Here is a 26,123-nt window from a genome sequence, read left to right as displayed (position 1 = left end):
ACAGTATTAATGAACCTATTCCTAATTCAGTATATATCATTTATGTCCCGAACAGGGCCGGCGTTAGGGGTGGGCGACCTGGGCCTACGCCCAGGGCGCTTGTTGAAAGGGGGGCGCCTCAATGATATAATGTTAAAACTTAAAACTGAAAAAAATATAGTATAGAATATAGATGATAAATGATTATTATTGTCATTCGCCGTTCGTAATCGCTATTTATTTGGAATATATATATTAGTAGCATCAGATAACAACTGACGCGATAAAATGCATTGACCATTGCGATTAACATTATCGATTATTTCTGTAATATAACATATAAGTATATAACACATAATATCATATTTGGTTATTTAGTAAGTTATGCCATAGATTAAACGTCATGTATGTTTTGTGTATGGTTGTGTACAGTGTACGACTGTACGAGTACTAGTATCATACTGCCATGCGTTATTATTAAATCTTGTACAATTTTGTTTTACACGTTTACTGTTTCACTATTTTTCTCTACCTTGACTACGATTACAATTTTTTTCTGCCTCAACTACAATTTGGATTGAAAAGGTACGTTCAAGTTTATTTAATATTAGTTTCATCGGTATTTCGACATATTGCCGTTAAATTTAGCAAAACGTAAATATTGTATTATATTATCGCTGGTAATACGATATTGATAGTCAGTACAGGAAAATATTATAAAATTTAATTTTATACTTAATACGTACTAAGTTATTTTTTTATTCAATAACATTTTTTTTCTATACAAAATATAATTTAATTTAAACTAATTACAAAATACATAGGTAATATTTTAGTATTTAGTTTATATTTATTCAGCATAAATCATTGACATTATTACATAAGTTATACTAATAAGTTAAATGTCAAATGATTATGTTAAAGCTCACACGTATGTAGGTATTTATATTTAAATATAAAAATACTCATTATAATTTATTTCAGTTTACCCATCTCTATAATAAATATTTTTATTAACTTTCCATATAATATTACAGAATATTTAATTAAAATGGGAAAAAAGCTTTCGGGAGCCCAGAATAGAAAACGAAAGGCAGAGGAAATTGCTGCTATAAAAAAGGAACAAAATAGTATAAAAAAGTTCATTAAGCCCATTGATAATAAACCAAAAGAATCTTTTGAAAAATCTAAAGAGACTTCTGATTTTGATTTAATTGATAGTGGTACCCATGAACAAAAACCTAATGTAGACATAGAAAAAAAAGAAATTCAAACACAATCTGATAAACTCATATTTGACGACGGCTTAGGTGTTTTAAATGAAAGTACTGTTTGTGATGTCAGTTATTTAGAAAATCCAGCCAAGTGGCCATTAGCAATAAATATGAAACGTCATATTATAGATAGATTAGTAATGATCGGTCCAAAAAGTATAGTTGAAAATATATCTTATCCACTAGATGAGCATAAAAGGCATTTTTCTAATTTTCATATATATCGTAATTGTGAAAACGGTGAAAAAATTATAAGACGATGGTTAATTTATTCAAAAACTTCCGACAAAGTATATTGTTTTTGTTGCAAACTATTCAAGCCAGATAGCGGAACATCGTTAGGAAACAGTGGTTGTAACGATTGGAAGCATATAGGGTCTATACTAAGTACTCATGAAAAATCCACACATCATTTTATTGCTACTAGCATATGGATTGAATCTGAAACCCGTTTAAAAAAAAATGCTTGTATAGATGCTCAAAATCAATGTCTATATGAACAGGAAAGTCTTCGCTGGACAAAAGTTTTTGATCGGTTAATAAGTATAATTTTGTACCTCGCTCAACACAATATGGCGTTTAGAGGTACATCTGATAAATTATTTCAACCAAATAATGGAAATTTTTTAGGTTTAGTTCAACTTCTTGGTAAGTATGATGATGCAATGGCAGAGCATTTACGTCACATATCCAAAAAATCGAACAGAAATCATTACTGCAGTCATGAAATTCAAGATCAATTGATAAACTTAATGGCTAATAACATTCGTGATACTATTATAGCTAATCTTCATGAGGCAAAATATTATTCAATTATTACAGATTGTACACCAGATATAAGTAAATCAGAACAAATGTCATTCACTGTTCGTTTTGTCGAGAAAGTTGGAAATAGCATGATTATAAAAGAACATTTCATTGGTTTTAAAACTGCTACTGATTCTACCGGATTAGGTCTTTCACAGCTTATGTTGCAAACACTCAAAGATAACAATATTGAATTTACCAACTGCAGGGGACAAGGATATGATAATGGGGCCAACATGAAAGGAAAAAATCAAGGAGTTCAGGCAAGATTATTAAATATAAACCCAAGAGCATTTTATACTCCATGCAGTTGTCACTCATTGAATTTAGTTGTGGCCGATGCTGCATCATCTTCTAAAGGATCGATTTCTTTATTTGGATTAATTCAACGTGTATATGTATTATTTTCGGCGTCTGTGAATCGTTGGGAAATTCTTAAAAGTCATATATCAGGATTTACAGTTAAGCAAGTATGTACAACTCGTTGGGAAAGCCGCATAAGTGCCGTTAAAGCAATGCGTTATGAAACTAATAACATAGTTAATGCTTTAATAGAAATTTCTGAATCATCAAATGCTGAAGCAGGTCTTCGTCATGAAGCGCAATGTTTAGCCGATAACCTATGCGAATTTGAATTTCTTATATCACTTGTTGTTTGGTACGATTTACTATTTCAAATCAATGTAGCCAGTAAAGCAATGCAAGGAATCACTATGGACATCATCACAGCAACTTCAATAGTTAAAGGTTGTTTAAATTATATTATTTCTTATCGTAATACAGGATATATTTCCGCTGTTTCATCTGCTAAAGACATCGCTGAAACTTTAAATGTGGAACCAAGTTTTAAACCAAAAAGACATAGACTAATTAAAAGACAATTTCAATATGAAAGCTTAGACAATTATGAACCTACCCTAGAAGAGGAATTTAAAAGAGATTTTTTCTATTGTCTTATAGATACAAGTGTAACATCAATACAGTCACGTTTTGAACAGTTGGAAGCTCATAAAAATACATGGGGATTCTTATATAATATTTCTGATTTGCCTGATCATGATACTTTGGTAAAACATTGTATGGATTTACATAGTACACTTAAAAATGAAGACCAAAATGATATCAACGGAATAGACTTATGTGTTGAGTTAGAACATATTAAAACTCTATTACCAAAAGATGTATCTTCTCCAAAAGCAGTATTGGAATATATGTTACAATCTAATACATCTGATCTATTCCCAAACATCTGGATATCCTTAAGAATTTTATTAACAATTCCTGTTACTGTTGCCAGTGGTGAGAGAAGTTTTTCAAAATTAAAACTTATTAAAACGTATCTGCGTTCAACATTGGGGAACGAAAAGCTGACATCTCTAGCAATTCTTTCTATTGAAAATGAAATAGCTCAAATGATGGATTTCTCAGAAATTATTAAAAATTTTGCAAAATTAAAAGCAAGAAAAGTTTTTATCAAGGTTTAGAATCTTCTTTTTTTATTAAAATTAGTATAAATAAATAACTAAATGTTAATTATAATATGATTTGAATTTTTTTGATTGTTTTTGTTTTTTTTTTTTTTTTTTTTTAATTAAAATAATATAGTAAATGTTTATTTATAAGTAGTATAATAAGCATAAACGATGTTTTTTAAATATGAGTTTACGTAAGTAAAGAAACCATAAAATCATGGCACTTGAATTTTTAATTACAATATTTAATTTAAAATAAAACGACTACTATTTATGTAGGGAGGGGCCAAGGGCGCATATTTGTTTACTCGCCCAGGGCGCCAATGACTCTACCGCCGGCACTGGTCCCGAATAGGCACATTTCAGACGTGATTTACCAGAGTTAGAGCGAGCACCTTCACGTCACCCAGCTCAAAAATTGTGTCTTTTGGACTTGGAATATTTTTCACTAGTTTAATTAAAATAATTATTTGGACTTGGAATATTTTCACAATAAAAACACTTAGAAATATTTTGTCAATCTTTTATTTTCTAACTACTATCTCAAATACCACATCATTACTGTTGCTCAAACGTGGCACGCTACAGTTATAATCATGAACAAGATATATCCTTAAATGATTTACAATGGATAGAGTCGTGCCATTTATTTAGATTACACATAATGTCGATGATGCACACATGCGAATTATGTGACCTCTACTGCGTATGCGTAAGCAACGAGTCGCAAATTTATCTCGGCCTATTTATTCCTATAATAATAATTATTATTATGTTATTATATTCATGTTACTTATAATATTTATAATATAAATATAACTTAAAGCCTTAAAAACAAATTATCAGTTACGTAATATTATTTTTATATTTATCATTATTGGGAAAAAATGTACAAGTCGTTTGCGCTTGCGCAGTAGGAATCACATAACTCGCGACTGGTCGTAAATATGTGTGCATCAAAATATTAAGCTATGGCTCCATCCGCGGCTGTATAATATGAAGTGAGGATATAATATTATCATAGTCCGTGGTTACAACATAGATAATCTATGGGTTACAATCACGGTAACAGCAATCACGGCTATAGATACTATAGTATAGTATCTATAATAGCCGTGACAGCAATATTGTTATTTTCGGTTATCACTTATCAGTAAGTTAGTTAATGTTATTAATCATTGTGTCTTAATTTATTTACATTATATGTTTCAAACATTTATTAAAAATTGTATACCTAGTTTATTACTGAATCAAAAAAATATTTATCCTCAAAATATTAGACTTAATTGAACAGGCTTACAGTGACGAGTATATTAAATGAGGTTACACAGTGTAATCGTATAACTGTTTGGCCTAATCATATCATACAACATTTTATTGCATCCACATACGTCATACATCCCAGTAGGTAGCTACATAGTTAATAAATTAAATATGGTTAATTTAACAGTTGATAGGTATTCATTACTTGTTGAGTATTCTACACATCATACATTTGAGTTGTTTACTCAGATTTTTTTAATTTACTGTTGTATTTCAATCCAAATACTAAGTTTACATATTTACCTATAGTATATGCCGGCTGATTTTGTTATTATTGCTGAAATGGAAGTCATATTTATTTGTATTGCTTTATCGTATCATTAATACCATTTTAAAAAAGGTTTAATTTGCATAGATGAGGTACCTACTGTCAGATTCAGTGGTGTGAATTTCACTAAATTTGTAATGATGTAGAAGAATGTTTACATAACCTTCTTTTTTAATAAATTACTTAGATACTACTCACTATGTATGTTTGTTGATGGTGCCTATGACAAATAACTAATTGTTATTGTTTAGAATTTTTGCTGATCACTAATGTGTACGTGATAATTATATTATTTACTGTTAATAATAGAAATTAATACCTCTAGTACCATACCTCACAATACATTCATTTTCTAAGTATTTAATTAAAATATACAATTTTTTTATTTTCTTTTGTTATCAATAATATAAAATGTTTCATTTTTCAATACGTACAACGTACACACATTAATTTTAGATCTATTGTTATAATGCATGTATTATAAATAATGTTTAATTTAGTTACTTGTTATTATTATTAGTTAATTATAACTGGTTACTATTTATACTTATTTTTATTATTATATATATATATATAATAATCTTATAAAGGTTTATCTTATAAAGGTTACATAAAAACCATTTAATAGAAAAATATAAGTTATATTTTATTAAAATAGAGTTCAAAATGAAATATTTTTAATATAATTTAAAAAAGTAGAACAGTAAACTAAAAAAATAGGGACCTAAATAACTAGGTTAACATTTTATTTAAAAAAATGTTAAATACTCACTTACAATTATACATACAATATAGTAAATTTGTGAATCAATTTTATGCTTATAGTTTTAATGTTAAAGAGAATTGACCTATTATCAAATTTTAATAATCAATATTATCTATCTAAGTGATGCCGCTTAGCTTTTGTTGTTGTTTTAATTTAAAGTTAGTTATATCTTTCTAAAAGTCATAATATGTGCTTCAAGTACTTTCCTTATTTTTAAATTTGATTAAAAATAGTTCAGCTTACTCTAAGATTAAAGCCAATAACCTAAAATAAGTTTTACTGAGCACATTTCCAGTATTTTTAAATCATAGAGAACAAAATATATATTGGCATGTCGTTAAAATGAATACAAGTTTTTTGATGTTTAAATTTCTTGTAAATAAATATTTAATTAATTAATTTTAAGTTTAATGATTTATGTTCTAAATTATAAAGTATTAATCGATTTAATAGTAATGACTTTTATATTATAACTTGAAAGTTATTAAGTAGGTAAAATATTTTGTTAATTCAATTTTTATTTTTTAGATAAAATGGAAGTCTGTGTTGATAGTGTGGAATCTGCTATCAATGCGGTTAATGGAGGAGCTCATAGATTAGAGTTATGCAGTGCATTAAGTGAAGGAGGATTAACACCATCACTGGGACTATTAAAAACCTTAAAAACCATTGTTTCAATTCCTATTTTTGTTATGCTTAGACCAAGATGTGGTTATGATTTCCAATTTTCAGATTTAGAAATTGGAGTTATTCTTAAAGATTGTACTTCATTCAAAGAAGCTGGAGCTGATGGATTTGTATTTGGGGCTCTTACTTCATCTGGGGATATTGATATTGCTGCTTGTGCTTCAGTAATTTTAACGGCTCAACCATTACCTGTTACATTCCATCGAGCGTTTGACGTAGCTACACAAAATCCAATAAAAATGGCACAAAAAATAGCTGATTTGGGTTTTAAACGCTTACTAACTAGTGGTAGAAGTCCTGTAGCATTTGATGGAAAATGTTTGATTAAAATTTTAATCGAAACAATGAAAGATCGTCTTATTATAATTCCCGGAGCTGGTATTCAAGTTGATAATCTAAAAGATATCCTAGTCACTACATTAGCACATGAATTTCATGGATCAGCAAAGGTTTTAAAGCAATATTTAAATAAAAATAATTTGAAATTTAATTCAATATTTAAAGAAGATCCCATTTATATTACAGACTGTGATACTGTAAAAAAATTACTTAATATTTATAAAAACCATTCAAAACTAGAATGATAAATAAAATATAATTACAAACTGTACCACAAATTATTTTGTGTCTGATTCGTATATTATTATATAATATAATATGATAAAATATTATTTTATACTTTATTTATATTATATTAAATTTAAATGTTATTTTTTATGTTGTTTCATGTTTCATATTTTTACTAATTTCAGTACAATAGTTATGTTATTCAATTATTTTCAACCAATAACAATTTTTTTTTCTTAATTTACCATACTATAGTGTAATATATTATGTAAAAATATATCAATTAGGAAAATAATAATTATTAATTACTTGTACTATAGTAGTTTCAGAGGAAAAATAGGTAATTATAAGAAATCAAAACAATATTTTGCATAAAATAACATTCAGTTTTTCAAAGTGGTTTTAAAAAAAAGTTAAAAATGTTAAAAAAAAATTAAATAAAAATTTGTTTTAATTATTATTTATTATAAAATAAATATACTCTAAAATGTACATGTCATTTTCTCTCAATTTTTTATTATTGTTATTACTTATTATCTTAGCAATGCAATATTATTAGAATCATTTATGGTCTATCTAAATCAACACATTTTAATTGCATTTTTGTATAAATGTTTAAGTAATTGTTGTGGACTACAAAATATTAAAATTGCCTATATTAAGCTGCTTAACAGACATCAGTAAAATTACCTTTTGAGATAAAATGTATCAAAATAAATATTAAAACAATTTCACTAAATTTTAATAAAATACAAAAATGTACCAAAGTTCAAAATCCTCTAAATTAACTATTTTTATTACTTACACCTAGAATGACTTGCACAGTTATACATATTAATACCAAACTTGTCAAATATTTGATGAAATTATAAAAATTTTACGATATTTTTTATTTAACACTTATACATTTTATTTCTACATACATACGTTTATGAATTGCTTTTATTTTATAAAATCAATATGATTAAATATTTAGACAATGTGACGGTGTTATAGTTGTTGTTTAATAACTGATTATTTTTCAAAATTTAAATATAATTGATTAACTTTGTTGTTATTTATTCAAATAAAGCAAATTATGCAAGTACAATTAACATTGCCTTTTTTTGAAAATATGTTTACGAAATCCAAAATTCCCCCTTAAAATAACGTTTTATTATCAAATTATTTTATATTTTTGTTATAGTTAAAAATTACTAGTTGTAGAAACTTGAAACACATACCAATTGTTTTAAATGGCATTTTCTCATCACATTTTTCATCTCAGTTCAAAATTGTTTTTCGTATAAAATGATACTTATTGTTGGATTCATATTTAACACATAAATAATAGTGACCTACTACACAGTAGAGCGTTACCTACTCACTTAACCAATATTTTAGAACTTATAATTTTGCAAAATTATTATAGAAGACAGGTATTTTATTAATTGTAATAGATTGCTTACATTTATTATGTCTAAATAAATAATTGATGAATAAGTACATGATTTTGTGTTGAATTATTCAAACTAGTAACGTCAATAAGATTTTTTTTTTTGGAATTTGATGATATTATTATTTGTATTGTAAAATGTAAAAATTATAATATAGTAATAATTGAAAAATAATATTAATAATTGTTTATATTTTATTAATTATTATAAACTTCTTAATTTTTATTTAATAATATGTATTTATTTATTATCATCAAAAGAATAATACAGACTATTCCACCATTTTTTTAATACTTAGATGTTAGTTATGCATACAAGTTAAGTTTAGCATTCGGCACGCGAATTATTTCATATTCTCGGCCAGCCTAAATTTTAATAAAGATAAAAGAAATAGGATCTCTACGATGTATAATTTGTATTCTATTGTGTACGTTTAGTTAGAAAAATGTTATTATTGTTTAAGTAATAATTAAAATGTTTAATAATTTTTCTAGCAATATCAGATAGAAGAGAATAACATTTTTTACAAAGGCCCAATATTGATCTAATATGGCATAATAGCTTTGTGTGGTTGTAATACCACCTTAAAAAATAACTTATTTAACATTTGAAAAACAATTTATTTATTATAAAATGAACTATCTAGTTAGAAATCGATAATTTAACTATATTAACAACACTATAGATGATTAAACTCAACAATAAAAAAAAAAAAAAACTCATTCAAACTGTATAAAATCCATTACAAATTGTATTTTAAAAAACAGTGATCAAGTGAGGAACGTTCTGCTGTATAGTAGGTCACTATAATGGTTGTGTAAAATTTGAATAAAATAATAGGTATCATCGTATAAGAAAAACAATACTGAACGAGGATAATTTGTCAGCCAAGGATATAATATTTTTCACTGGTTGGTGAAAGTAAAAGATTTTTAATTTGAAACAGTTCAAAACTTTAAGTACTTAGGAGTAGATATGAACTCGTAGGCTGATAGCCACGAAGCCATTTAAGCCATTGTGATTTTAAAAATTAAATAAGTGTTTCTAAAAAGAACTTCTTATTTGGTACAAAAAATCTAGTACATATGAAAGTAAAGTTTTGTATTAAATATAAAAAATTTAGATTTAGAAAAACCGTAACATTGAAGGAAACGAGTTAAAGATATTTGGTGTATCACTCTGTATATTGTTAAAAATACAAGTAACCAATGAGATTTTATGGCTGGTACACACTTTAAAAACAAATAAGAAAAACAAATAAGAAAAACAACCGAACAACTTAAAAGGCTTAAAAAAATCAGATTTTCTTTAGTATTAAGTTTTCTATATATTATTTATCACCATTCGTCGTTGAAAAACGTATCTATGTAGGTATAATAGAAAAGTCCGTAAAAATTTTCATAAGAAAATGGCTTCAATGTTATTCAAATTGAATGCCACATTTATAGTAATATGCATTAGCATAATTTTAATCGAAAATTCATCATCACAAGATTTCGGTACTATACATTATTATTTTTGTATTTATAAGATAATATGCATTTTATTTAACTACCTAACCTTATAAAGACTCATAATAATTAATAATATAAAAGTTATTAAATATACACTTAAATAATAATTCAATCCCAAAATGTACACATTATTTGACATGTATAATCTTTGTTCATATATTATATTGTATAATTTAATTGTCTGAATTATTTTTATAGTGAAAAAAATGAGTAAGTAAACTATGTTTCAATTATTAATGTTGTAAATTCTGAACACAGTATTTATTTATAATTGTAGTCAGTCCTTACTCCTTATTAAAAAAAAAAAAACATTTAAACACATTTTGTGTAATTTTAAGTGAAAAAAAGTCGGTAAGTGGGTACCGCTCTGCTGTACATTAGGAGATGGGGTGGACCTCGGACTAGGGTAGGTTAAATTTGAATGCAATGATAGGTATCGTTGTATACGAAAAACGATTCTGAACGGAGATGATTTGTCAGTCTAGGATATTATATTATATTTAAATAATTTGCAAATATTCATGATTTTGACGAATTTTTGTCAAAATTTGAACTTCAAATGCTAATAAAAAAAAATTGTGCCCATGCATTCTAATAATTTTTTAATCACTATAAGAGTAACACATGAGGAACTTTGTATAAAATTTTAAAGTATTGTGATTGGGCCAAAAAATTTTATCGATACTTCAAAAAAAAATTTTCAGACAAATTGAAAAATTCAGTTGTCTATAAACAGCCCAAAAAAAACTTAAAATATTTTGAAAATTAAATCATGTAAATAAAATGCCAATCTAAATAACTGGTAAAATTTTAAAGTATCTACGACTTATACTTTTTAAATAATAACAAATATTTAAAATAGTTTGAGGATAAATCGTTATCGTTACGCGATTTCGTAAAAATTTAAAATTCAAACGCACTTAAAATTTTTCCTAAAATGATGCTTCGAGTTTTCTCTATAGCTACTTGAAAAAAAACCTATGGAAAACTTAGTGTTGTATTTTTAATTCTTAGTTATAAACACAAAACATTTTATGATTTTTCAACTTCAAAATTACTTGTAAATTTTCACGTTTTCGATAGATTTCGTAAACATTTGAATTATAAACGCTTATAAAAAAAAATTGTGACCAACGATTTTTAATTTTTTTTAGCTACAATAAGAACAACTCATAAGGAACCTAGTATTAAATTTTCAAGTTTTTTTGGTCATCCAAAATTATTTTACCGACACTTCGAAAAAAATTCGCATAAAAATCGAAAATTTCAGTGGTCTATAAATAACTCAAAAAAAGTCAAACATTTTTGAAAATTTAATTGTATATAGATAACACTAACATAGAAATTTGGTGAATATTTCAACTATTTGCAGTGATTAGTTTTTGAATTAAAAATTTAAAACCATATAAAAAAATCGATTCGGTCGAAAACTGGTTTTGCGTAAAAATTCCCGTTTTTCTCGATTTTTTTGAAAATTGTTGGAAAATGTTTATTATTTACCTCTATAATGCATCAAAGTTATTCACTTTTCCATCGGAAACCACCCCCGAAGTTTGAAATTGAAGCATTATTTCGACTAGTTATGCTGTACACAGACACAAAAAAAAAAAACAAAAAAAAAAAAACATACATCATTGTAAAATCAATACATTCATCACTCCGTTCAGAATCTAAAACTCAGGTCTAAACTAAGAAATGCACAGTTGTAAGCTATAAGTTACACTAAATTTTGTTAGTATGTATTGTAAAAATAGTTTATATATTATAAGTATAGATTAAAAATAATCTTTTCATTTACAACAATATACACACTAGTTAGGTAAATACATAACTGCATAAGCATAACAATTATACGTTTTATGGTGAATTTTTTTTTTTTTTTTTTTGATTTAATGGGAATATGAGAAAAAATTAAGTTTTATGAATTTCTAAAAAAACTTGAATATAAGAACTAATTAAATTTTAAACAAATTTAATTTGATGGATTTAAGCTCAACAATAAAATTAAAACAAAATTATGTTTAAATATAGTATAATAATATTATTGTTATTTTATCTATATAATTATTAAATATCGTAATACATTTAATAATGATAAAAAGGGATTATATATCTACGATATATAATATAAAATTATGATTTAAAAAAAAATTAAAATGTTGAATTTTTTTACTAGTGTCATATGGTAAGTAAAGAAAATTACAATTATCAATATAGTTTAATGAGGACAAAGTAATTATCTATGATTGCCATTGCCAAAATAAGTTTTAAACGACTAAAATGGTTTTTGCCGAAACGAGTATCTGAGCGAAACGGGAAAGGTTGATTTATGGTAAAATGTGTCATGTTAATATGCTCCGATTGTTATGAGGCACAACGTGTGAAATCTAGTTCTGATTGAAACATTCTTAGTAATCATACGAATATTCGGTTATAAAAATAAATGATTATTGAGTATATCGTAATGATGTTATGCACGTAACAATTGCAATTACTAATTCAAACGAGTTGTTATAAATTTTATAAATTTTTTTAACTAACCAGTATCTATCCACCTCATAAATTAAACAATTACAAAGTAAATAAGGCGTAGGTACATTATTGAATTGCTACACGTTTACTAAGTTGGTACTTACGATATGCAATATAAATAAAACACATTTGTTCACGTAGGAAATCAACGATTAAATATCTGTGTCTTTTATATAATCAATAGCTAAAAAAATAATTTAAAATTTGAAAAAATGCAAAAAAAAAAAATTACAGCATTTAATAATTTATATAAAAAAGAATTACAGTGTGAACTAAAAATGTCCTATATTATGTTGCTGTAAATGGAATATATTTTCACTTGATACTTAGACGTCATAAATTTTACAGTATAAAATTAATCCACCAGTTGAAAAAATGTTTTCGCCCAATTCTTTAAAATACATTTTCAACTTGATATCCTTACTATATATAACTTTCAGCATATTGGAAAACAGAATAAAATAAACGTGGATAAATTTAAACTACAATAATATTGCTGTAGACGAATGCAGACTGCGAAACAATTTTTAATTTACGCATAATTATTCACATAATTTAACCTATACCTGAGTAGTATGGGTACTTTTATAAACGTTAAATCACAGATGGGATACTCGATTAACACTCAAAAGATGTTTGATTTGTTTGGAATATCAGTGTATCCATAATCCATATATATATATGATTTATATATTTATAATATATTATGCATACATCAAGTAGTTTGGTGGTGAGGCACTGAGGCGTGAACTCATACAATAGTTTGTAAGGGGCTGTGAAGCTCAAAGGTTGTGAACCCATGATCTACAACAACAAAATGTCGGAATAAAATTCTCGCTAGAAAAATAGAATAATAGAAAATATAATTTTGCCACAAGCACTGATATTTCAACAGGTGTAGCAATATATACATATTTATGTTGTACATGCTTATATATATAAACATATGTGTCCCATAAGAACCAGTGTTAAATTCAAAAAGTTTCAGTTTTGGTTGTTCTTTAGTTATTTAACTGGCCATATCAACTATTTAATTAAGTATTTAGCGAATTACGTTTTATTATTACTTTTTTTTTTATTCATAAGGACTGATTTAATGGGAATATAAGAAAGAATTGAGTTTAACACACTTTTAAAAAAACTTGAATATAAGAACTAATTAAATTTTAAACAAATTTAATTTGGTGGATTTAAGCTCAATAATAAAATTAAAACAAAATTATGTTTAAATATAGTATAATAATATTATTGTTATTTTATCTATATAATTATTAAATATCATAGTAAATTTAATAACGATAAAAAGGGATTATATATATTATATATCTACGATATATAATATAAAATTATGATCTTGAAAAAAATTAAAATGTTGAATTTTTTTTCTAGTGCCATGTGGTAAGTAAATAAAATTACAATTATCAATATAGTTTAATGAGGACAAAGTAATTATCTATGATTGCCATTGCCAACGTAATTTTTAAATGACTAAAAAGCACTAATTAAATTTTAAACAAATTTAGATGGATTTAAGCTCAACAATAAAAAATTAAATGCATATAGAAAAATTTAATAATTACAGTTTCCATATTGTACTTAATTATTAAATATCATACTAAATCGAATAATGATAAAATGAAGGATAAACTAGCTACTATGTATAATTTGTATTCTATTCTGTAAATATAATTTAATTATTGTTTTAGAAATAATATTAAAATGTTAAATCCTTATTCTAGTGAGCGGTGGAAGTAAGTAAATAAATTTATATTACTGATATTCTATATTTTATACAAAGTTTTTTTATCTGTAACTGTAATTAAAATACATTTTTTAAGTAAAGAGAAAACTAGAACATAAGATAAATCTTATTTCTGTTTAATAACATTGTACCTATTGGCTATTGCGTAATGCGTTATAATGTTATATGATAACTAGAAAGGTTTTAATTTGAAAAATTATCAACACATTTTACGTCAAAATTAAATACACATTTAAAATTTATATTAGGAAATATTTATTTATATTTTATAACAGATATACTTGGTAAAAATTTTAAAGTTTAAAAAAAACTAACACATTTCGTACTCAATAAAATTTTACGAGAAGAAGTTTGGTGTAGATATCTGATGAATAATAATTATTTTTTATAATTATAATAAGAATAATTCAAAATTGATATAATGTTGAATGATGGCTAGAGAAAAATGACAAAAAAAGAAGTCGACTGTAGAATTCATAAATAATAAAACACGACAAAAATAAATAGAAAAAATCACGTCGAGGTCACCAAAATGTAAGGGCCGGGGCGTAAAATGGTAATACGCGCACTCGAACACTAAATTTAATTACGCACCACTAACACTAACAGACTTAAAATATGAAGGACAAGCTGGGTGTGTAGTTATGTAATGGCTCGAACAGCAGTGGTCGGGATTGCTGGGTAAATACTGTCGAACCATCGATGTTCCTTCGGCAATGCATTTGTTCTTCATCTGGAATATGAGTCTCCTGTAGTAAACTACTTCAGCTTTAAGTTCTGATAATAATCGAGCTAAATAACTACTTTTGTCTCTGCTTAAGCCTTCAACATTCAGTTGGAAGATAATTAGCCGAGGGCCAAAATCTCGGGTCAAAGAGCAATAAAAAGGTTGTTTTTACTGTTAGTAGGTACATATTATTGTTGATGTTGTTGCTCATACTTGCTATGAAGTCATGGAGACAGTACAGCAGTTAGATTTGGTAAATCTTTAGTTGTTTAAAAATGTTGTTCGGGTTACACTAGGTGGAAGCAATTTACTTTCCTTTTTACCTCAACTTTAAAATAATTAATACATACTAATTAATAAAATTCAACGAGAAGAAATGTGGTGTAGGTACTGCTTAGATATTATAAACCAGTAATAGTTTTACTGACATTTTCCTTTGTTTTGCTTCTATTATACAATCCTTTATACATTGTAAATCTAATTGATAAATAATTGTTCTATTATAAATTGAACCGAGTTATTGAAATTTGATTATATAACAAATTAAACAAAATTAAATAGTTTTAACCTATAATAAAATTAATATTTTTATATTATTTTATTAAAAAATATCATTCTAAATCTAATAATGTTTAATAAAGATATGATATTTGTACGATGTATAATTTGAATTCTATTGTATATATATTTGTAAATATGTAATAATTATCTTAAAATTAATTAAAACGTTGAATTTTTTCTTCTAGAAACAACTGATGGTAAGATCATTAGAAGGGCTTTAAAAAACACAAATAAATCTTTAACATCAAAATTAAATTTATATCAAAATATTGGTATACTAGTAAATAAATTTTTACCGCGGATATTTATAGAAAAAAATTACTATTATTGATATTATATTATATATAGTAATAGAATATACTAAATATAATAATAATTAATAAAGATAGGATACATAGTACGATGTATAATTTGTATTCAATTGTATATATATTTGTAAATATGTAATAATTATCTTAAAATTAATTAAAACGTTGAATTTATTCTTCTAGAAACAACTTATGGTAAGATCATTAGAAGGGCTTTAAAAAACACAAATAAATCTTTAACATCAAAATTAAATTTATATCCAAATATTGGTATACTAGTAAATAAATTTTTACCGCGGATATTTATAGAAAAAAATTACTATTATTGATATTATATTATATATAGTAATAGAATATACTAAATCTAATAATGATTAATAGGGATAGGATACATAGTACGATGTATAATTTGTATTCAATGGTGTATTTATTTGTAAATATATAATTTTTTTTTTTAAATTTAAATGTTATATTATTTTTCTAGAAAAACCTAAAAGTAAGATAATTAGAATGATTTTAAACTTTAAATTTATACAAATAAATTTTTTTTCGTCAAGATATCTAGATAAGAACACAAATATAAAATTATTAATTATGTTACTAAAATTAATAATTCATAACGCAAGCTTATAGATAAAAATTATGAGTTAAAAAAATTAACTCATTGTGTGTGGTGGACCACGTAGGACCAACTAGCTGTGAATTTTTTATTATATAAATATGCAAGTAATTTTGTAGTTGAAAAATTATAAAAATGTTTGTGTTTATATCTAAGGTTAAAAATTCAACACTAAGTTTTCCATAAGTTAACTGTAGTAATTTCGCATATCTTTTTGAGACAAAGTTGACTTGACAGCCGCTATTCAAGATCGCCCTGCATTGTCGACGATAATCTTTCCTTTAGTTTGCTGCTCATAAATTTTTTTTCGATATTGTTAAACTATTTTGAAGATATGATAAATAATATTTCTATGAAATCGTGTACCTATTTAGAAGTTGAAAATTTAGGTAGATTTAAGAGTAGTGGTTTAGTCATTAAAATAAATAAATGTATTTGTACATAATATAGTAATAAATTATCATACTAAATATAATAAAAATTAATAGAGATTGGATACATAGTACGCTGTATAATTTGTATTCAATTGTGTATTTATTTGTAAATATATAATTTTTTTCTTTAAATTTAAATGTTATATTATTTTTCTAGAAAAACATATAAGTAAGATAATTAGAATGATTTTAAATTTTAAATTTATACAAATACATTTTTTTTGTCAAGATATCTAGATAAGAACACAAATATAAAATTATTAATTATGTTACTAAAATTAATAATTCATAACGCAAGCTTATAGATAAAAATTATGAGTAAAAAAATTAACTCATTGTGTGTGGTGGACCACGTAGGACCAACTAGCTGTGAATTTTTTATTATATAAATATGCAAGTAATTTTGTAGTTGAAAAATCATAAATATGTTTGTGTTTATATCTAAGGTTAAAAATCAACACTAAGTTTTCCATAAGTTTTCCTCAAGCACGTATAGGTACAAGGAGTGGTTGTGGGTTCAACCCCCCCCCCCCCCCCCGAAAATTATTAGTTGTGTAGTTTTTTTTATCATCATTCATCGATAAATATTGATTATTGTAAATTTTTTTATGAACCCTCATCCCGTTTGTGTATAGGCCTGGTTTTCCTTCAAATAGCTATAGAGAAGACTCGAAACATAATAATAGGAAGAATGTTATGTGCGTTTAAATTTTAAATTTTAATGAAGTAGGTAGGTAAACATTTCAGTAGGTAGGTAGATAGTAGATACTAATCTATATTGTCGTAGAGTTTCTTGGTTATCTATACGATCTGATAAAATAGGTATGAGTATAGTGTTATACAAGACTTGAATATGTTAGTCGTTGATGATTGATGATTTATGAAAAATTCTTAATTCACTTTACACTCTAAAATGACTTGTATGTTTATATTTATGATCAATTGTCGTGCGGTGAATTTTAATTGTGGTCAATTATATTCCGTCAGTTATTTATTTACGATAAATTGACGGTACACCAGTAGTAGCACCAGGTACAGTCATTTTTCTTTGGTTGATGGTGTTTATAGTTAAGGTTAAAAAATTCAACACTAAGTTTTCAATAAGTTTTCTTTCAAGTAGCTATAGAGAAAACTCGAAGCATCATTATAGAAAAAATTTTAAGTGCGTTTGAATTTTAAATTTTTACGAAATAGCGTAACGATAACGATTTATCCTTAAACGGTTTTAAATATTTGTTATTATTTAGAAAGTATAAATCGTAGATACTTGAAAATTTCACCAGTTATTTAGAATGGCATTTTCTTTACATAATTTAATTTTCAAAATATTTTGACTTTGTTGAGCTATTTATAGACAACTGCAATTTTAAATTTTTCTGAACATTTTTTTTTGAAGTGTCGATAAAATTTTTTGGAAAATCAAAATACTTGAATATTTAATACAAAGTTATACACAAGTCATTCTTATTGTGGTTAAAAAATTATAAGAATACATAGGCACATTTTTTTTTATTAACATTTGAAGTTTAAATATTGACAAAAATTAGTTAAAACCATGAATATTTGTAAAATATTTTGTAAGTATAATTCATAAAAATGTTTGTATAAGTAGCTAAAAGTTGAAAATTCAATACGTGATTTTCCAAAAGCTTTGTTTATAATAATTATAAAATAACTTAAATTCTGGCGTATTCAGGCCATTAAAATATAAATCACTTTTTTCACCAACCATTCGAAATAATATCCTAGGTTGATAAATCATCTTCTTGCAGAATCGTTTTTCGTATACAATGATGCCTATCACTGGATTCAAATTTAACACTACTATAATATATAATAATGATTCATACGGCACCTAATGTACAGCAGAGCGGTACCCACTTATCCGTTTTTTAATTGTTTTTTTAGTTGTTATCCTACGTATTATATTGTGTCATTTGGTAACTATCTACCTGTCCCAGTGAGATATGGGTCGCGCTAATTATGTTTTATCCAATTGGTACATAGACACATGGTAGCTTAAAATATTATATAGTTTACACCGTGTGCTATATAATTATTTATTCAACATGCTTAAACAGAATATGCACACAAAATCTCTACCTAAAAGCACTTTTAGTGATCTTGATTTCAAATCCATAATTAATGAATATTTCATAGCTACCTTAAATTAAGTTAATTCCGCTGATCTTAAGTTGAACTCGGTATTTGTTTGCTCCTCAAATAACTGAGCTGCGAGCTGAAAATTGCAATATTCGAGATGAAATTGATGTCCTGAAAAGAAAATTAATCAGCGTTGAGTACTCTCGTAATACTAAACATGCACTTTCACTTGTTACTCTATTTTTCTTCGGGAGATCTTCGTGTGGGAAAGTTGTTTATTTTATTGACACAGTGTATTTCCTTTTACTCCGATTTGTTTAAATATTGGTGTCTGTAAGGATATACCGTTTCATATTTCCATTGACCTATTTCTATTTAATCACATACCTACCTCTAAAATGTTGGAATCACTAGTATTGAATACTCTACAACCATCTATCAATAGTATGTTAATGGAGGAGCATCATGGTTTTCCACCCACTAACCTACTATTGTAATCACCCTTAATTACTAATTAGTACTGTTATTGGCGAGTCTCTTTTATAATGCTTCCTGTTCTAGATTAGGGACAGATATCAATGAGTAAAACATAGTGATATAATTATAATTAAAATTTAAAACACAAATTACGATGTTTTGATTCAGAATCGTAAAGTCGAAGTTATCAAGTCTGTTGCACACCCGAAGCATACACCTTTTATATTCATTAAAAATATATGATTGACTGTGGAATCACTTATTAAAAACCGTTTTTAATCCTCGTTCTTTGCAAGTGTAAGATTATGATTATTAATAGAATTTTTTTTCTATAGTTTTTTCTTACCGCCTCAATGCGTCACATATTATGCATGTTGTTTATGATTACCTCACGGACCTATGATTTAAATTCAACCGTAGACTTAATCTAAGTTTCAAATGAATTATTTTTGTTGTAATGGTTTAAAAACCCCTTAGTTCAGGTCTCCCGTTTAGTTTGTCGATTAATGCACTTTTTCGCACTTGTGCGTCCAATACTTACTAGAGTAAGGGGCGATTGTATGGTATTATTATACTGCAGATGACTCATTGTAGCTTGAAATGGTACAGCGATGATTTTTTTCGATTTATCAGTCATTTGTTGCAGATTCCATGTAAGCCCCATGGTTATACTCCTGTGTCTGACTTACTCAATTTGACTACACTAGTTTAGCATAGATATTTAGCAGGAATAAACTTCATGAAAGATCTCTTGAAAAATAAAAGTTTATTTTTCAGCTCTTATCCCATTGTTTTGTTTTAGGGTTCCTCAGCATACTTTTAGGATTGCAGTTTTTTTTTAAATTCTACATTCTACTAGTTACTACTAACTACATGCTTAATAACCCTATTAGGCAAATGTCTGCATAAGCGTAACTACGGGTCAAGACAGTCAGGCAGTGGCCTGACTTAATACTGGCTACATGTCATAGTATCATATTGACTTACTAATTAATAGAATTTAAAATAAAAATTTAAAACTTAGAATTTTTTTTTATAATTATCATTTAGCTTGTCCTAATAAATTTGTTAAGTTTCGCCGATGCACATATTGCTTCAATATGGATTCCTTCTTTTTTATGTGGTTGTTCATGTAATGTAACGGATTTGCATGCGCATGCACTTTTATAATAAACTTTTACACTTTTTTCTCTGTTCAATACTATTTCAATAAAATTATATCTTATAATCTTAAAATAATATTTTAATGTATTGTACTTTTGAAAATGAAGACTACGTTCGTTCATTTGTTGAATGAATTGATAAATAAATAATAAAATATCTTTAATAGTGTTAAAAAAAGTGGTTTACTATCTATTATGTATAATTTGGAATATAATATTTATAAATCTGTAACTATGGGTGTAGCTAGGATTTCAATGATGGGGGGGGGGATTAAGACTTGTTTTTTTTAAAGTTTTTTTAAAGGTATATTATTATTTTTAAATTATATCAATTACAATTGTCTAGAGTCCTCTCAAAATCAAAGTATAATACCAATTTCTAAAGTGATTTTAATGTAAAATTTGTACATTTTGTATAAAGAAATAGAATTAAATTTGAGGCGTAGTGGGGGGGGGGGGGCATTCCCCTCCATCGATACGCCCATGTGTGTAACATAACTGTCTTAAAAAAATTAAATTCCGTTTTAAAATCTCTCTAGGAAGTTCTGGTAATGATGGTGGTAATCATGGAGTATCAAGTAAGCTAATAAAGTTATAATTACTATTGCTTGTTAACACTGTAACAATTATCCATCAATATTTTCAATGTAAAATACTTCCAATACACTAGGTGGATTTTAGTTCCTCCGAAATATATATCATAGACATTATATTTTGATAATTGAAATGGCTATACGAAAATACACATAAATCATTTAGTTAAAAATTAAGTTCATCTTTATCTTCATATATTATTAAAACGTGAGGCGATTTTTCATGACAGTTATATCTGAAGTTCTACTGGATCGATTTTTATAATTTCTTTTTCTAACCCAAGTACTTATTGTGCAGATGAGCCACCAAAAGAGAAAAATTAAATTTGTTAATTACCTATTTAAATAGTTATAAGAAGTATAAAGTTTGCCGTATTTTTACATACAAAAAATAAAATAAGTCAGTTTGTTATACCAACTATATAAAACTACGAGATGGCACATTATTATATCTTATTCACTGTAGTAAAAAAAAAAATAATATAACTAAAACTAACCTTACCTAACTTAACCTAACCAAGGGTTAGAAGTTAATACCTATAAACTTACGTACACATCTTGCGGGGTCCACAATACACCACAGGTGGATTGCCTACCTGATAATATACTGCTCGCATAATCGTAAGGGTCTCACGAGCAACGCCAAGCTTAATGGTTATAACTTATAATATAATCTGACTAACTAACTAATTGATAAACGTAGAGCCTGAACAATGATAGATCGAGGCTTTCGATTTACACAGTACATATACGTACCACAAATTTAGTGTACAATAAGAAACCATTTTACAAAATTCGCATTTTAAAGTTGTGCTTGCACAAGTTTTTTGAAAGTAAAAATGATCAATGAAAATGTCTAAGTCTTGAATACCATTTAACCGAATATTAAATAACAAATTAAACAAAGTTTGAATAATATTATAGAATTGGAATTTTTAACGGTCAACGAAATGCATGGGGTCAACTAGTATATAATATATAATATATTTATATACATAATACAATGTCTTGTTGATTATTGGAAAAAAAAAATAAAAAGTTTTATACAACTTACATGATACCTACATACCACACTATACTCGATATAATTATTGGATAAGAAAAACTTTGATAGGCAATCAAGTTAGTGAAACAGTAGAACAATGGAAATGTAATTGATATCGTCCATCGGTTTTGGTTATTTTTATATATTTTAATAGGTATATATTATTAATCTATTTTAAAGATTTGAAAAATAATTTTTCTATTTATTAATAGTTAAGTGCTGTTATTGAAAATTCTTTATTTAAAAGTAATTAGTGAAGTTTGTGCTAAACAGTGTATATAATTTATTAATGATTATTTGGTAAAATGATGAGTTTTTTTTTGTAAATAAAATGTAGAAATTTGTAATTGTATAATAATACATTAAGGCCGTGACACGTCATTTGATCCTGTAGATAATAACCTGCGACAAAATAGCCGCCATTAAAAATATCCCTTGACAAGGATAACCGAGTACCAACAATAATCAGTTTTCTAGTTTTCGTAATGTATACAACACATTAACACCTGTAAGAATTTATTAAACGTTTTTCAAGATTGGTTATTATTAATAAAATTAGATATGTTACTCGCATTTTCTAAAAGTCAAAAAGGCAATAAACTTTTATTATGCAATGGATATTTACACAAATACACTATACATTAAAAAAGCATAAGATATTTTTTTAAAATGCCGATGTCATACTACGTCTTACGGTGAATCAGATATGAATAACATAGTTATATTCACCATTTTTACATTAATTTTATTTTTAAATAAAGATTTCGAAACACCACTTGAAAACTATTAAACATACTTGCAAATATGTATTAAAAACTAACAAAATATAGGTACTCTTATTTTTCAAAAATATGCCAAAAACCCATTAAAATTTAACTTTTATTTTTTATTTTTTGATTGTCTAATGATTTTTGCCATCTGTTATGTACGAATTAATATCAGTAAGTTAATTTAACTCCGATTTTGATAGTAAAATAGGTAGTCAATAATACATCGATTAAATACCCGACTAAAAATAGTCATAGTTTTAGATTAACCAAAAAAATGCCTTTTTTTGTTATTATATTTTTATTTTTAATATTTCACTAATAAAAATAGCTAAATAAAATTGAAATAATAATGTTTAAAGCATATTTTATTTACTTATTATATTAGTTATATTATTATAATATATATTATATGAATAAAAAATTCAGGGGAGTTAATAAAAGAAACGGCCATTGTCATTCACCAAATATTGCTCAAGTTGAAGCTCTATGAAAGAAACTGTTGCAAATGAACAAAAATGCACAAAAAATATTATCAGTGAAAATCTTCAAGATATAGCTGTTGCCTGTTCCTGTAATAGGACATTTACCTTCAATTAAAGCGCTATCTAGAATAATTCAGAGAACAAGAGTAATAAAAGAAAATCCACCAATTAATCCTAAATACATAAACGGTTTGATTATTACTGATTTATTCAAATTTTCTAAAAAAATAAACTATTTCTAACTTATAATAATGAAAATAGAGTTTTAATATTTTTGACTCGTATTATTAGCTTCAAAAATCTGATAGTTGGTTTGGAGATGGAACTTTTAAATCGGCTCTATCTATTTTTTCACAAATGTATTCTATACCTTGTCATAAAAACGAATTCGTATTACCATTAGTTAACGTTTTAATTACTAATAGTACAAAAGATGCATTTACAAAAGTATTAATCAATTGTTGAAATGTAAGTCCGATCCTGATCCAAAGTCAATACTAATTGATTTTGAGCAAGCGTCTATTTCAGCATTTAAAGACATTTTTTCGAATGAAAAAATTAATGGAGGTTTTTTTCACTTTTGTTAATGTTTTGGCGTATTATTAAAAATTTGTTCCGAAAACTCAACATTTGCTCTTCATGTTGTGTGCTTTGGCGTTGTACTTGTACACATGTAATGTAGTATATGCATTTAAAGAACTTATAAAGTTAGAATACTACGTAGAAAATGAATCTCATTTCCAGCCCAATCTGATTTACTTCGAAGACACTGGGATTGGTCGTCCTGTACAGAAGAAAAGAAGAAGTCCAATTTTTTCATTAAATATATGGAATGTATATGAAAATGTTTTAATGAAACGACCAAGAACTAATAATGCAGTAGAGGGGTGGCATAGTGCGTTTAATTCTTTCATATGAGTCTATCATACAAAAATATAAACATTTATTAATTTTATTAAAACTGAGCAAAACTTGGGAGCTAAAATAGAATTAATTTAGGTGAAAGCCATGCTTCAGAAAGAAAAAAATTCAATGATTTAACCAACGAATAGAAAATGTTGTAATAAATTATTTAAAGATCTTATTCATAATTTAAATTTTTAATCATTAAATTATATAATATATTTATCATAGAAAAACAATTATATATTTACAGTTAATAATTTTAATTATTTAAAAATACCGGACACTTTTAACCCGGTTAATTTGAGTATAGGATATTTTTGTACCGGATCTATAGTGACGCAACCATTTGTCGCTGGATATTATTAACCGGATCAAATGTCGTGGAACCATAACATATCTATAAAGTCATGATAGCCAAATGATAAAATACTAAATTTATTTAGTTAAATTAATATTATTATTATTTTTATAGCCTCGAGTTATGGTAGAGGTAATGATGCCGACAGCTCTGGATTAGTGATTATTTCTGTAACGACCAATAACGAAGGAAGCGAAGGTGCATATGGTGGTGCTGACTGTGGTGGTGGTGCTAGCTGTGGTGGTGGTTAACAAGATAATATTGATTTGATCGACACCTTTTCATACTAACTAAACATTTATCAATTTCTTCGAGTTTTAAACTGAATATTATTATAAACATTTTAAATTATAAACTTATATAAAGTTAGTTAATTATAAAGTGTTCGGAATAGGTTTATTGTAGAACGCATTAATAAATATCATTTAAGTTATTGTTTCACATCTTTGATTTATGTTCTTTTTTTTCATCACAGTCTTTAATTGTTTTTTGCTTAATGTAACAATTTAAAATATATATATATATATATATTATACCTTTGATGTTTCCTTTTGTTATTTATATTCTATTCATGTTTCTGAGCCTCATGTATCCGCTTGGTTAACCTTATCTGGCGTATCAATCCCATGGACTTCAGTTACTGATGTAGGTAAGTCCAGGAGACATAAATATAAGGTGCTCGCTCGAACTCTGGTAAATCACGTCTAAAATGGGCCTATTCGGGACTCGCTTATATATCGTCCAGAGACTCCCGCGGTACCGGCAGGTCTCTGCTGGTCAGTACACGTGCATCCGCTTTTACCACGCATTTGCGTCAATCATACATCGATGATTTTCTGTTGAATCATAAGCGTACGTGCGATGCTATGTGACCCTGGGACGATACAACTACGTATTATGATATAATTTTAATATAATATAATATTGTCGATGCGGTCAGCATTTCCATGAAAGACTGTTCCGTTATTATCGATGATTTTAGGCCTACAATTTCCTACGTTTATGACTTTTGTCATTCCTTTTGATTGAATTGGTAAGATCAACGATTCTTATACTGTGAACTGTAGTACTTAAGTTCCCCACGGCTCATATAAGAATAAAAAAAAAAAAAACACAATGGAAACCGTTTATAATGACACCAGTTTGAATGACCTTAGATCGAAGGTTTCTGCAATACTCTTACGTTGTAT

General features: G+C 26.3%; 2 protein-coding genes and 1 long non-coding RNA gene across 7 annotated transcripts in view; 2 read left to right on the top strand and 1 right to left on the bottom strand.

The window, feature by feature from the left end:
* LOC114128430 (cyclin-dependent kinase-like 4) overlaps nucleotides 1–19,221 on the bottom strand; it is a 40,432-nt gene extending 21,211 nt beyond the window's left edge. Inside the window, exon 1 of one of the 2 annotated variants that reach the window (XM_050206370.1) lies at nucleotides 19,201–19,221. Coding sequence is in view for 1 of the 2 variants with exons in the window: in XM_050206368.1 (XP_050062325.1) it covers nucleotides 5,099–5,148 (50 nt within the window). In the remaining variant the exon portion in view is untranslated. Of the gene's footprint in view, nucleotides 1–5,098; nucleotides 5,196–19,200 lie in introns of those variants that run through there. The other variant, XM_050206368.1, reaches the window with a different exon arrangement.
* Nucleotides 4,457–8,661, top strand: LOC126551963 (copper homeostasis protein cutC homolog). 4 transcript variants are annotated; one of them, XM_050206374.1, is made up of 2 exons: nucleotides 4,457–4,685; nucleotides 6,418–8,661. In XM_050206374.1, the coding sequence occupies exon 2, from the start codon at nucleotides 6,423–6,425 to the stop codon at nucleotides 7,158–7,160; it is 738 nt and encodes a 245-aa protein (XP_050062331.1). In that variant the 5' UTR covers nucleotides 4,457–4,685; nucleotides 6,418–6,422; the 3' UTR covers nucleotides 7,161–8,661. The 4 variants fall into 4 exon arrangements, with proteins under 4 accessions (XP_050062331.1, XP_050062330.1, XP_050062332.1 ...); XM_050206373.1 differs by lacking the exon at nucleotides 4,457–4,685 and adding an exon at nucleotides 4,692–4,936; XM_050206375.1 differs by lacking the exon at nucleotides 4,457–4,685 and adding an exon at nucleotides 4,692–4,940.
* On the top strand, nucleotides 17,354–25,377 carry LOC126551964 (uncharacterized). The gene is made up of 2 exons (XR_007605825.1): nucleotides 17,354–21,357; nucleotides 25,048–25,377. It is a non-coding gene; the product is annotated as an uncharacterized LOC126551964 (long non-coding RNA).
* Nucleotides 25,378–26,123: the final 746 nt, after the last annotated feature.

This window comes from Aphis gossypii, chromosome X (genome assembly GCF_020184175.1).
Source record: "Aphis gossypii isolate Hap1 chromosome X, ASM2018417v2, whole genome shotgun sequence".
In the NCBI taxonomy this organism is placed as follows: domain Eukaryota; kingdom Metazoa; phylum Arthropoda; class Insecta; order Hemiptera; family Aphididae; genus Aphis; species Aphis gossypii.
Note: the sequence above shows the minus strand (reverse complement) of the source record. Positions and strands in the feature narration are given on the sequence as shown.